This window comes from Anabas testudineus, chromosome 7 (genome assembly GCF_900324465.2).
Source record: "Anabas testudineus chromosome 7, fAnaTes1.2, whole genome shotgun sequence".
Lineage (NCBI taxonomy): Eukaryota > Metazoa > Chordata > Actinopteri > Anabantiformes > Anabantidae > Anabas > Anabas testudineus.
This window is the reverse complement of record NC_046616.1, coordinates 436,753-450,118: the sequence shown is the minus strand read 5'-3', so window position 1 is coordinate 450,118 and position 13,366 is coordinate 436,753. Positions and strand designations below refer to the sequence as shown.

The following is a 13,366-nucleotide window of genomic DNA, read 5'->3' as shown; positions in this document are numbered from 1 at the left end:
GAATTGGTCCTTTCAGTTTTTCTTATACTGAAGGAAAAGTTGTTTTTAACCTCTCCACACTCTTGTTGAATCTGAAATTGTCTTTCTTGTAGCATTATTTTGTCGATGCCTGGAACTCGTTTGACGCTCTGATCGTGGTCGGCAGTGTGGTCGATATCGTCGTCACTGAGTTCAGTGTGAGTTCTCCAACAGCAACACAAGATTGAAGCAGTTTATTCCTTTGTGCTGATTTTATAATGTGCACTGGTGCACTGCACAAGTTTTACTTGACCACGGTGAGGAACAACCATTAGGGATTTTAGCAGCATTACAGAGAATCATCATGGTGGGGGACAGTCTGTCAGGGGTTCTGCAGATGTTCTCTTCGATTGCAGTGTAAGACCTATTCACATCCATACTGAGAAGAAGTTTCCGGCATATGAACAGTGCCTGGACACATGCAGAGTATAAATTCTAACAAGGCTGCGGGGTTGGCAGGTGTTGTGGTCGCAGTTGAAGTTTAGTTTGGTAGTTCTGTTACAGGCTGATAAAAAAGAACTGATGAGAGAAAGAACAACATCATTGAACCAACAGATGTAACATTCAGCAACTGAACCATGAAGACGTTTGAAGGCTTAAAATTCAGATGACTTGGTTTTAGAGTCCAGGACCCACAGAGGCAGCTTGTTTTACACGTCAACATGTTGGCCACTCTCCCAAAGCCTTTTTTCTTCATGTCTCTGTCAGAGTGGAGAGGACAGCTCTCGGGTGTCCATCACCTTCTTCCGTCTCTTTCGTGTGATGCGGTTGGTCAAGCTGCTGAGTAAAGGGGAGGGGATTCGTACTCTGCTGTGGACCTTCATCAAATCCCTGCAGGTCAGGAGCGGGGTTGACGGGGATATGGGCGGTTCCTGCCTTGCTCCAGGGCTAAGCCACAGAGAGTCTAACCACCTCCTTCTTCTCTGTGTTCAGGCCCTGCCGTACGTCGCTCTGCTCATCGCCATGATCTTCTTTATCTACGCTGTCATCGGCATGCAGGTGAGGTCACGAACAGGTGATCCTAGCCTGATCCAGAGAATCCAGATTCCTGTTTGAAGCTGGATCCTAATAATGTTTGAAAACTTCTAAGAGGCAAACGACCCCCAGAAAATTCAGAACCAGCACGAGATACAAAACCACAGTTGGATTCCTCAGTAATGATTTACTGTCTGAAGACATTTTCAGTTGCGTGTTTGGCTGCGATTGGTTTTTAGTCACACATCATTTTCACTACGTTAGCCACAATGCATCTGGACCCATGACAGTTTGGTCAGAGACTAATGTTACACCATCAGCTACAGTAATGTGTCATGGATGCCGCAGCAGACGTGTAGTGACATCAGCTGAGGACAGTAATCAGACGTCTTCAACAGCTGCTTCATCGTTAACAGAGCTGGATGTTGTGTTTAAAGATGGATTGCTGCTTTCTGAGCTTAAAGAATGAGCATTAGTTGTTTAATGGCTGGCAACCTGACTAACTTTGACTTCCTTTCTCCTGCAGACGTTTGGGAAGATAGCGATGCAGGATTACACTCAGATCAACAGAAACAACAACTTTCAGACTTTTCCTCAGGCTGTTCTGCTGCTCTTCAGGTCAGACTCTCCTTTTCCTGTACCTGCATCTCCTCCTCCTCCATCCCTTTCTTCACCTGCTGATAATTTAACCCTGCAGTCCTGTCTCCTCATGTAAGGAGGAGTATGGTTTTAATGTGTGTTCTGGATGTTTTACCTGTACGTGTGTTTCCCAGGTGTGCTACAGGTGAGGCGTGGCAGGAGATCATGTTGGCCAGTCTTCCAGGTAAACGCTGTGACCCAGAGTCCGACTACGAGTCAGGAGAAGAGTTCAGCTGCGGCAGCAACTTTGCCATCGTTTACTTCATCAGCTTCTTCATGCTGTGTGCTTTCCTGGTCAGAACACAAACACACACACAAATGAGCCTTTCCCTTTGTAAAACACATTAACATGTTTTTCTCTGTCCTTCAGATCATCAACCTGTTTGTTGCAGTCATCATGGACAACTTTGACTATCTGACACGTGATTGGTCGATTCTGGGACCACATCATCTGGATGAGTTCAAGAGGATCTGGTCTGAATATGACCCAGAGGCCAAGTATGACTCACATTTATACAGGACATCTTCTACACTGGAAGCAGGTCAAGGATTTATTGACAAGTAATGATGAATATTTCAGACTTCAGCTCTGTTTAACATCATCTTTTGGTTCAGTGGTTAAAGATTTTGACAACATTTTAGAGTATGTTATTGTACTGTTATGTTTCAGTCTGTGATCACCAACAGAGCACCTAAACCAACCAGGAGTTTTTGTACAGCATGATACGGAGGTTGTGGTGAAGGTTTACAGTCAATCTACAATAATTTATGGCCGTGAGCTTTGGTAGGGACTGAAAGAATGATCACAAATACAAGCAGCCGGAATTAGTTTCCTCTGTAGGATGTCGACTCAGCCTTATGGAGAAGGTACAAGCTCAAGAATGTGGAGGGAGACTGGCACAGAATCACTGCTTCTTCGCACTGAGAAGAGACAGGTCAGGTCAGACAGTTAGTTTAGGAATCTGATTAGGGTCTTCCTGGCTGCCTTTTGGTGGAGGTTTTCCCGACATTTTCACCTGTAGATCCAGATCCAGGAGTAGATTCAGGACATATATATATAATATATGTTTAATCGGTTCTGGGAAAACTCCAGGATCCCACCAGATGAGTTGGAAAATGCTGCTGGTTAGAGGGATGTCTGAACTTGCTTCCTTTGCTTGCTGTGATTGTGATCTAAGTCAGGATACATTGCAGAAATTTGATGTTTTATTGTTTTATAATGACCGCCATTCTCTTGTCTCCTCTCAGGGGTCGTATCAAACACCTGGATGTTGTGGCTCTGCTCAGGAGGATTCAGCCTCCTCTGGGTTTTGGGAAGCTCTGTCCTCACAGAGTAGCCTGTAAGGTAAAATATATTGTACTATAACACACATAACTAGCTCCTGGTGTTCCACAGGGCTCCAGTCAGAGTCCTCTGTGTGTTATTCTTATCATATTATCAGACAACAGAATTCTAAAGTGGATATAAACTACTGTAAAATCCTGATGGTTTTGGCTTCATCATTTTCTCCAAATTGTGAGTGTTAGAAGGGACAGAAGGGATTCAAAACCTTTTCTCTTCTTGGTCATGTGTCAGCGTCTGGTAGCTATGAACATGCCTCTAAACTCTGACGGGATGGTAACCTTTAATGCCACGCTCTTCGCTCTGGTTCGTACTGCACTCAAGATCAAGACTGAAGGTATCTGCTGTGACCTGTTCTTTTCTAATTATTTAACTTTCAAAGAACCACATGTGAAATTTTCAACACAGGAATACCGTCGGCTTCAGCTCATTTATTTTCACGCTGAGCAACACAAACACTACACAGAACACTGACTAAAGAATACTTAGTAATACTTCAGATTACAACTTGCAGCTCAATAATAACAATAGTGAGCAAACAGTAGCTACTTACAGGTATAAGGTCATATGTGAAGTTTGTCTAAGCAACAAATAAATCACTTCATCATAATGCGGTCTGCACATGTTATTGAGGAGAACAAGGCTGTTTATTCTGATTTAAACCCAACTCAGGGAACCCTGAGCAGGAGAATGAGGAACTGAGGGTGATTATCAAGAAGATCTGGAAAAGAATGAAACCAAAACTACTGGACGAAGTCATACCACCTCATGAAGGTAATAATACTACAACAATACTAACACAGCTACTGCTGGGAATACTGAAGACTAACCTCTCCTGTTTCCTACTGCAGAAGAGAAAGTGACAGTTGGGAAGTTTTACGCGACCTTTCTGATCCAGGATTATTTCAGGAAGTTCAGGAAGAGGAAGGAGAAAGGAGCTCTGAGGGGAGAACCTGATTCCACCAACCCGTCCGCTGTCCAGGTCAGTTGCGCCCAGGTTCGTCCGTACGTAAAGTTGGATGTAGTTCTACACTGTGAGTATTTATGTATTTACATGTGTGTTTGCAGCTGTGTAAAGCTGGTCTGAAGACTTTGCAGGATCTGGGTCCAGAGATGCGTCTGGCTCTGAACGAGGACCTGGAGGAGGATGACGAGGAGGCCATGATGGAGGATGAAGACTTGCAGGAGGTATTCTACTAATTCTAATAATTTAATGATTAAAAAAAACAACTGAATCGTCCTTTAATATGAAGTAAAACCTTTGAATCTGACTCTTAGTTTGACTAAGTTCTGAGAGTCTGGGTTTCTGTGTTTCTGCAGGACGAAAACAGTTTTGGACCAGAGAATGAGCGACGAGGCTCCTTACTCACACCGACTGGTAAACACTAACATCACATGAACATTATTTCTCTTATCTGCATACTTCATGGCCCTTTATTTAAAAAGAACGACATTGTTAAATAAACTGAATAAAAACTGCAGATACAACCAGGATGTGTTCAGCTCAGACGTCCCTTATTGGAAATAATGTGTGTTCGTATGTGTAACATGAAATTTCATCAGATTAGTTCAGTGTTTTATTTGACGTCTAAAGGACAGATGCAGCTGCAGTTGTTTAAGTCATTCATGAGTGTTCATCAGAACAAAAAAAGGAAAAATACAAATAAAACTAAAGAGAAGGCAAAAAGCCTCAGCTGCGCCAACAGAAAAAGTTTTTCCCTGTTGTCATGTTGATGTACAGACGGCCGTCTGCCTGCAAGTCCGGGTGGTGTTGTTGGTGATAATGTGTCTAACGGAGGCCTCATCCACCGGGTCGGTTCTCTCACCAAGATACAGAACGGCAGCAAACACGATGAACATCTTCGCTGTGGAGACCACACAAGGTCATCTGTCAATCACCATCACCGCCACCCATCATTGAAGAATGGCCTGCTGGACCACGCCCACAAGAGACCCTCATACTATAAACACGGAAGGTGAGCAGTCATCATGAGATCTATAGTCTGCATTTCCTGGTCCTAAATGTGATTGGATCATCATTACCGTCACAAATATCAACAGACAATATTTCTAATCCACATGAAGAGTTTTTTTGAGGTTCAACCAGTTATTAAAACTCCATTTCACCTTTTCCACCATCGATCGGTTTAGTAAAGACATGAACGATACACAAACTGAATTATACAGAATATACATATATAATTCATTTGGCAATAAACAGGGCTGTTGTTGCTGTCGGCCCTTTTTTTGACAGATGTCTCAGCCAATCAATCACACACCTTTCATTGTGCAGGAGGGACTCGCGGGACAGATACTGGAGGAATGGCGATATGGAGGCTTGGGGAGAGCAGGGTTACTACAGCAGAGAGGACGACAATGAGAGCATCTCCTCCAGAGACAGGTACACTGGTAGACTGGTAGTCTGACAGACAGATTGACTAAGTAATAGAAAGGAACTACAGTGGCAAGAAACAGTATGTGAAGCCTGGGAATAACAAGCTCCAAAAAGCTAACTGGAGTCAGGTGAACATTAATTTGTAGATGTGGACTAGAGCTACTTTTTGAGTTTGCAGAAAAATACACTTATGTGAGCTTTGACTCGCCAAAAGGAGCTTTCAGAAGATCTACGTTCAAGAATTGTTGATTAACATAAAGCTGGAAAGGGTTAAAAGTTCTCTCACTTAGAAATCATGGAGGGGTCTGAAATTGACATTGTAGGTACATTCCCAATCAGAGACAGAATAAAAAAGATTCCAGGAAATCACATTGTATGAATTGTATATGTATGTATTTAAAGAATTTATTTGTCTTGCACTGCTGAACATATGTATTTAAACACCTGAGAAAATCTGTGTTAATATTTGATACAGAAACCTTTGCTTGCAATTACAGAGCAGAAAACGTTTCTTGTAGTTCTTGACCAGGCTTGCACACACTGCAACAGGGATTTTGGCCCACTCCTCCACATAGACCTCCTGTAGATCAGACAGGTTTCGGGGCTGTCTCTGAGCAACGCAGAGTTCAAGCTCACTCCAAAGATTATTGGATTGAGGTCTGGAAACTGACTAGGCCACTCCAGAACCTTGATATGCTTCTTACAGAGTCACTCCTTGGTTATCCTGGCTGTGTGTTGCTCAGGATCTCACAATAAATGGCCCCATTCATCCTCTCCTTAATACAGTGCAGACGTCCTGTCCCCTTCGCAGAAAAGCACCCCCAGAGCATGATGTTACCACCCCCATGATTCACAGTAGGGATGGTGTTCTTGGGATGCAACTCATCCCTCTTTTTCTTCCAAACACGACCAGTGAAGTTTAGACCAGAAAGTTCTACTTTGGTCTCATCTGACCACATGACTTTCTCCCACGCCTCCTCTGGATCATTCTGATGGTCTCTGGCAAACTTCAGACGGGCCTGGACAAGTGAGGACTTGAGCAGGGGAACCTTTCATGCAACGCGTGATTTGTAACCATGACGGCGTAGTGTTCTACCTACAGTGACCTTTAAAACTGTCATCCCAGCTCTCCTCATGTCATTGACCAGCTCCTCCCTTGTTCTGGGCTGATTCGTCACCTTTCTTATCATCAGTGATACCCCACAAGGTGAGATCTGGTGCCCCAGTCCGAAGGAGACTGACAGTCGTCCTTTGGCCTTTTCCATTTTCTAACAATTGCTGCAACAGTTGATCTATTTTCACCAAGCTGATAGGCAATTGCCCCTTAGCCCTTTCCAGCCTTGTGGAGGTCCACAATTTTGTCTCGGGTGTCTTTGGACAGCTCTTTGGTCTTGCCCATGGTAGTAGTTGACTTCTGACTGACTGTTGGGTGGACAGGTGTCTTTAAAGAGCTCAGACAGCTCCTACTAATTTAGATTAATGAGTGGAGTAGAGGTGGACTTTTTCAAGGCACAGTAACCGGTCTTTGAGAGCCAGAATTCTTGCTGTTTCTCAGGTGTTTCCTGGAATTTTCTTTTTTAGTCTGTCTCTCAGAGTGGGAATGCAATACCTCCGGTACTGATGGACACAAGTAGACGTGTGTGTTATCATATGTTTTCAGATATTACCCTGACGAGCCTCCTCTGTACAGGGACCACTCCGACGGCCATGGTGCCTACACCAACAGTAGCTATGGCAACGGCTACAGCGAGGGGAGGAGGACCACCCGGAGACGCCTCCTTCCTGCCACGCCCACAGGTGAGGTGATATCTGCCACTCCTCCCTATTACTTAAAAACAGACCAGGCTGCAGGTCACTGAGCAGCTGCTGAACTAGTTTTTCAGACCCTCGTTGACCCACCTGCTGGTACAGGCTGTTAGTTTCCAGTTTTCTAGTTTCACTTTTTGCCTCAGACAAAGGTGACGTCAGCCGACACATCAGTCGGTCTAGGTCGTCTTCAGTTCTTTGACGTTGGCTTGGTCTCTGTACAGCAATGTACAGCAGTTTAAAGAAAGCCAGCTACAGCAGTAAGTGAACATTCAGTAAAATCTCGTTTGGACAGACTATGGTCTTTGTTTCATTGTCGTCCTGCAGGTCGGAAACCGTCCTTTAACATCCAGTGTCTGAGAAGACAGGGCAGCAGCGATGACCTGCCGATCCCCGGGACGTACCACCCCACGTCCCCCCCACGCCGCGGACTCGCACAGGTAACACACACCTGACCACACAAAGAGTGCAGCGTGTTTACAACAGATTAGATTTTTTATATTTTCTCTGTTGAAAAGTTTCCAAAAAATGAGAAAACCATCAACATTCACTTCCAGCTGATGATCAGCTGTCAGAGAAGTAGTCGTCCCCCCTCCATTAACTGACCTTCTTCTTCCTCAGCAAACGTTCAGCAGTTACGAGTCTCACGACTCCTCCACTCGCTCCTCGGCCGCCTCCTCAGCTTCCTGGGCGAACCCATGTCCTCGCCGTGGTCGACTCCTCTATGCTCCTCTCATCCTGGTGGAGGAGGAAGGCAGCCCGCCCTGGAGGAGGGGACCCGGGGGTGAGGGGAAGAAGGAAGGAGCAGGAAGAGGTGAGGAGCCGGGACTCAGAGCTAATACTTGTTTGAATACTGTCATTTTGGGGTATTGGACATGATCCCAGGTTTGTTCCCACAGTTAGATCAGTTACAGTTGGTCAGTTTGAACATTCCCGTTCCATGAATCTCTAATCAGGATACAAACGAACATTTAATCAACAAAAACTATGATGGCACTTTCCAGGATGAAGACTAAAAGAAATAAAACTTCTGACAGAAACAGACAAGAAGGAATCAGCGTCTTCATACATAGTCTGATTTATCCACCTGCAGCAAACGGCGTCTTCCACCTCCCAAAATGTCTCTGGTTTATCTGCTCGACCGTTAACAAGCTTCTGACACAGTGACGTTAAAGCCTGAAACAAGTTCATGAACTAAATTCAACCACAATCACTGAGCGTCAGAAGAAAACACAGAATGTTGAACACGAGGAAACGTTAACGTTACTTACAACCCAGCCAATAAAGACTCATCTTCAACTGTCGACCAGCATTGGAAGATTAAAGCCACTAGAATTACTGGAGAATCAATAAAGTTCCAGGCTCCACAGGTCAGAGGGTGATTTGGTCAAATAACGTGCGACGTGTTGAGACGCTGACCTGGATGTCAGCTGTTCGGTTGTACAGGTGTGCCTAATAAAGTGGACTCTGTACGTAAACAGGTCAGTGAAGTTTGTTGTGGTCTTTCATCCGTCAGGTGTCACCATGACAGGTGCAGCCCCCAGACCGGCCTGGTACGGTGGCCCTGCAGGAACGTCAGGTAGGAACCAGGAACCACAAGCTCTGACAACGTAGTGAGGACATTAAGGAAAAGTGTGACCCACGTTCATACTGTTTGTTGTGTTGCAGCTCCTCCTCCATACAGAGCCTACACCACCCTCAGAGTTCCCTCTCAGCTCGGAGCTCAGCTCACCGAGAAGCGAGGCTCGGCTGACAGTCTGGTGGAGGCGGTGAGAACACGCTGATCCACGGCCGACTTACATCACTAAGTTCAGCTCCAACTCGATCGTCGCTGATTATTCTTCTCTTTGCAGGTTCTCATCTCTGAAGGTCTCGGCCTTTACGCTCGGGACCCGAAGTTCGTGGCATTTGCGAAGCGGGAGATCGCTGACGCGTGTCACATGACAGTGGATGAGATGGAGTCAGCCGCCAGCGACCTGCTGGGCGCTGGGAGCCATGGGTTCCTAGGCAGCATCGCCGCCGATCCCGCGGCACTCTACAGCGACGAGGAGCCGATCAGGGCAGGCCGCGAAGAGGACGAGCTGGCCGACGAGATGACCTGTGTGACCTCATTCTGACGCTCTGGACCAATCACGGATAACAGGACAGAACATGAACCAATCAGGGGACGAGACTAAATGTTCCTGGGTGAAGTTGGAGTCAAACGACCACAGACGCAGACAGTTTCAGTCTGAGGGTCTCGAGCCTCTGTGGGACAACCCACACTGTACCCACAGTGCATTTCTGGTACTGACTGATGACAGTTTCGTTTTTGCAGGTTTTTCTATATTTTATATGAATTTGAGCTTTGAATTAGATCAATTCTAGTTAACCTGAATGTGTGTACATATATATATATATATATATATATATATATATATATATATATATATATATATATATATATATATATATATATATATGTATATATACACACACACACATCCATGTACTGCAAACTTCTAGTTTTTAAAACTAATGAACTTTAAATTATATATTTATAATGTAATATAATAATAAGTTAAACAAGTTAAACTTCATGTTTAAACTGATTCAGGCTGTAAAAAGTTATGATTTACTGTTGACTTTCATCTTAATTGATTCTTGTATTTTCTCATTTCTCACCTAGTTTCTCCACTTTGTTTTTCTGCCCTCTGACATTAAACTAATATGAGAGTTAAGAGGTAAATTCTAAGTTTGTTTTAACAGTGGGATCCAGCATCTGTACTGTTTTTAATTACCTTTTTATGGGGGTGGGGGGTTATTTGTCATACACTGCTCCAAAACATTAAAGGAACACTTGCTAATCTGAGTTTAGCATCAAGTCAGTTAAACCTCTGGGACATTGATCTTGTCAGTTCAGTATCAGAGGGGGTTGTTAATCAGTGTCAGCTACTTGACACAATGAGACGACCCCCAAACCAGGAATGGTTTTACAGGTGGAGGACAGTGACATCTTTTAATCTCCTCATCTTTTCGGACAGTTTTTTCACAGTTTTTGGCTAATGTCAGAGTCACTACTGGTAGCATGAGGTGATACCTGGACCCTACAGAGGTTGAACAGGCAGTCCAACTCCTCCAGGACGTCACATCAGTACGGACCTTTGTCAGAAGGCTTACTGTGTCTCCCAGCACAGTCTCAAGAGCACAGACTAGATTCCAGGAGACAGTTACTCTAGGAGAGCTGGACAGGATCAAAGAAGGTCCTTAACCCATCAAGAGGACCAGTATCTGCTCCTTTGTGCAAGGAGGAACAAGATGAGCTCTGTCAGAGCAAAATGACCTCCAGGAGGCCACTGGTGTGAACGCCTCTAACCAAACAATCAGAATCAGACTTCATGAGGGAGGTCTGAGTTCCAGACTTCCTCTTGTGCTTTTCACAGATTAGAGTAGATTCACCCTGAATTCATGTGACAGACATGACATGTCGATGAAGCTGTGGAGAACGTTATGCTGCTTGTTATATTGTTCAGGATGACCGGTTTGGTGGTGGGTCAGCGATGGTCTGGGGAGACATTTCAATAGCGGGACGCACAGACCTCTGCAGGCTATAAAACAGCACCCAGAGTACCATTAGGTATCAGGATGAAATCCACCGTCAGACCCTACACTGGTGCAGTGCGTCTTGGGTTGCTCCTGGTGACAACAATGCGTGACCTCGTGGTGAGAGTATGCTGGCAGCTCCTGAAGGATGAAGGAACTGATGCCATGTGGCATCCTTTGTTCCAACACATCACATCAGTAGACATATCCAGCATGATTCTGTCCCCATTGAAATCTAAAGTGTTCCTTTCATTTTTTTGAGCTGTGTGTTTTATAAAAAAAAAAAAAAAAATCTGTTTTCACAGGAGAAGCTGTTCAGATTTTTTATTGATTCTGAGAGAAATTAGCTTTTACTTTATTCAATCCTTCACAGTGATGTTTCATTGTGTCTGAAGTTGGGTTTTCTTTTTTGGGCTGTGCCCCAGCAGTTAGGGGCTTTTTAAGTCCACTCCTAATCTCCCCCAAACATTTTCCTCAGATGTTGAGAGATGAGCTGAGAAACTGCTATGAACCCTGGTTTACCTCGAATAAAAAGTACAAAGCTAATGTTTGTCCACACCTTCATTCCTTATCATATGATGGCACATTCGTTAGAGCACCTTTTAATGACTTTATACCAGGAAACAAAACTAAATCACATATTTTGTACAACCTATTGTTTTCTCTTTCACAACGACATACATTCAGGAAATGACCTTAGAGCGCCTCGATAATTTTCACACATTTCTGATAACGTACTGTGGTACAATTTAATACCATAGTATAGTAAGGTATATTTTTTATGCTATACTCAGTTTTAACAACTTGGATCTTTTTTTCCGGATATTACATGACATCATTTAGAACTAAGAAGAATTTCATATTGACATATTTCACAAAAAAAGCTTATTTAACACTCTACAAATACTCAGGGATTTACTGTGGAGAATATTGAATTATTACGTCGAGCGTTGCACATCGTAATTCACAATAATTACAATGAATTCTCATCTTCATATGACTCAAATCTCTCTGGGAGCCTCACACTCAGTTTTGACCTGAAAGAGTTTTTAATTACAGCAGTTCAACATCTGGACACAGTCTTCACATCTGTGTCTGCTCGAGGCTCAGATCAACGTCGGTCAAATGGATCCTCTGATCTACATACTGGTCCATGAACCCGATATTTTAGTTTCCTTTAGATTTAATTCAGCTTCAGTTTTGTCTCTGAACTCACAACTTTTTCCTCTGAAAATCTGGTTTGAGGATATTTAAATGGTAAATTAATTTTATATCTCACTGTGACTAAATACAGTGTTTTAGAATTTAAAGACATTCGTTCTGTCACTGTTCACACAGAAGGTTTTGTGTGAGCAGCACAGTTACGTAGCAGCTGCATTTCTACACAGGAGGCGTTCATGCCCAGGACAAAGTGCAGGAAAATAAATGTGAAGCATAAAACTACATATTGGGTTGTGGTCATGAGCGAATGACGTATGAGCTAACAGTCAGCTGGCAAAGCCAGTTCCATTTCCTGTACTGGACTAGACTGGAAACCAGTCTGGGGTTTCTCTCTTCACAGGTGGCAGCAGTCAAACGTCTCACATGTTCTCTCTTACAGTTCCTCTTCTTCTTCTTCAATATACCTCATCAGAGAGACATCCACACATAATTTCTTGGAGTCAACAATTATATTTACACAAGATTCAAATTGACTCAGTTCCACAAGACCTGGATCCTCATCAGAAGGTTTTCACATAGGAACCAACGGGAGACTGACACAGGTCTGATTCAGATGAACAGAGATCAGACAAAAACGGGCAGAGACGTCAGAAACGAGCAAAAAGCGAGAGCAGAGGTTGGCAACGATCTGGCAAAGGAGACAGGTCTCACAACAGGTGTCATCAATCACCCAATCAAAGCGGAGAGCGGGACTATTTATTGATATCAATGGTATTTTGTGAGCGTCGACTCTGTCATGTAATGAAAAGATAGAGCGTCATTAATACTAATATACTACATTTACATTTTAGCAGACGCTTTTATCAAAAGCAACTTACAAGTCAGTACAAGGTATGAGGTCTTGCCTAAGGACCCCTACTGGAGGTAGGCCACAGCTGGGATTTGAACCCCAGTCTCCCACATGGAAGGTGGTGATGTTACCACTACACTAACCAGCTGCTATATACTGCTACTATTAAAGAAACCTAGAAATAAATGTTTGAATGAAGAGTAAATACTTCATTCAATTAGCAACACTGACCGGGTTCAGACATCCGCATCATATTTTATAAATAGTTGAACAGGAAGTGACTGAGCGACTGGAGCTGGAACCCAAGATGAAGGTGGAGCACCCTCTATAGGATGGAGGAGGAAAATACATGGTGAGTAGTGGGATGAAGATCTGATGGATGAGTGGTGAGGTGGTTGGAGCAGATGGGCGTAGCAAAAGCAGAAAGCAGTTTTCCTAAGCAGAGATACACACACGGCAAACACAAGTTCGACAGAGTCCTGAATCTCCTCAACTCTGCTTTACAGGAAATATCTGATCTGAAACTAGATCCTCAGGAACGAATCGAGCTCAAATAGAGTCCCGGATGTCCAAATACGATGTTACCTCCTCAAACAAA

At 43.8% G+C, this 13,366-nt stretch overlaps 1 protein-coding gene across 1 annotated transcript in view; it reads left to right on the top strand.

The window, feature by feature from the left end:
• The window catches only part of cacna1fb (calcium channel, voltage-dependent, L type, alpha 1F subunit), a 36,096-nt gene extending 26,729 nt beyond the window's left edge, over window positions 1-9,367 (top strand). Inside the window, exons 32-51 of the mRNA XM_026367802.1 lie at window positions 93-176; window positions 727-855; window positions 952-1,017; window positions 1,520-1,611; window positions 1,767-1,926; window positions 2,003-2,130; window positions 2,881-2,977; window positions 3,209-3,311; window positions 3,647-3,748; window positions 3,826-3,956; window positions 4,043-4,162; window positions 4,295-4,356; window positions 4,738-4,950; window positions 5,268-5,375; window positions 7,030-7,166; window positions 7,503-7,615; window positions 7,797-7,989; window positions 8,692-8,754; window positions 8,844-8,944; window positions 9,029-9,367. Of these exons, the coding sequence (XP_026223587.1) occupies window positions 93-176; window positions 727-855; window positions 952-1,017; window positions 1,520-1,611; window positions 1,767-1,926; window positions 2,003-2,130; window positions 2,881-2,977; window positions 3,209-3,311; window positions 3,647-3,748; window positions 3,826-3,956; window positions 4,043-4,162; window positions 4,295-4,356; window positions 4,738-4,950; window positions 5,268-5,375; window positions 7,030-7,166; window positions 7,503-7,615; window positions 7,797-7,989; window positions 8,692-8,754; window positions 8,844-8,944; window positions 9,029-9,292 (2,466 nt within the window). The 3' untranslated portion in view covers window positions 9,293-9,367. The remainder of the gene's footprint in view (window positions 1-92; window positions 177-726; window positions 856-951; window positions 1,018-1,519; window positions 1,612-1,766; window positions 1,927-2,002; window positions 2,131-2,880; window positions 2,978-3,208; window positions 3,312-3,646; window positions 3,749-3,825; window positions 3,957-4,042; window positions 4,163-4,294; window positions 4,357-4,737; window positions 4,951-5,267; window positions 5,376-7,029; window positions 7,167-7,502; window positions 7,616-7,796; window positions 7,990-8,691; window positions 8,755-8,843; window positions 8,945-9,028) is intronic.
• Window positions 9,368-13,366: the final 3,999 nt, after the last annotated feature.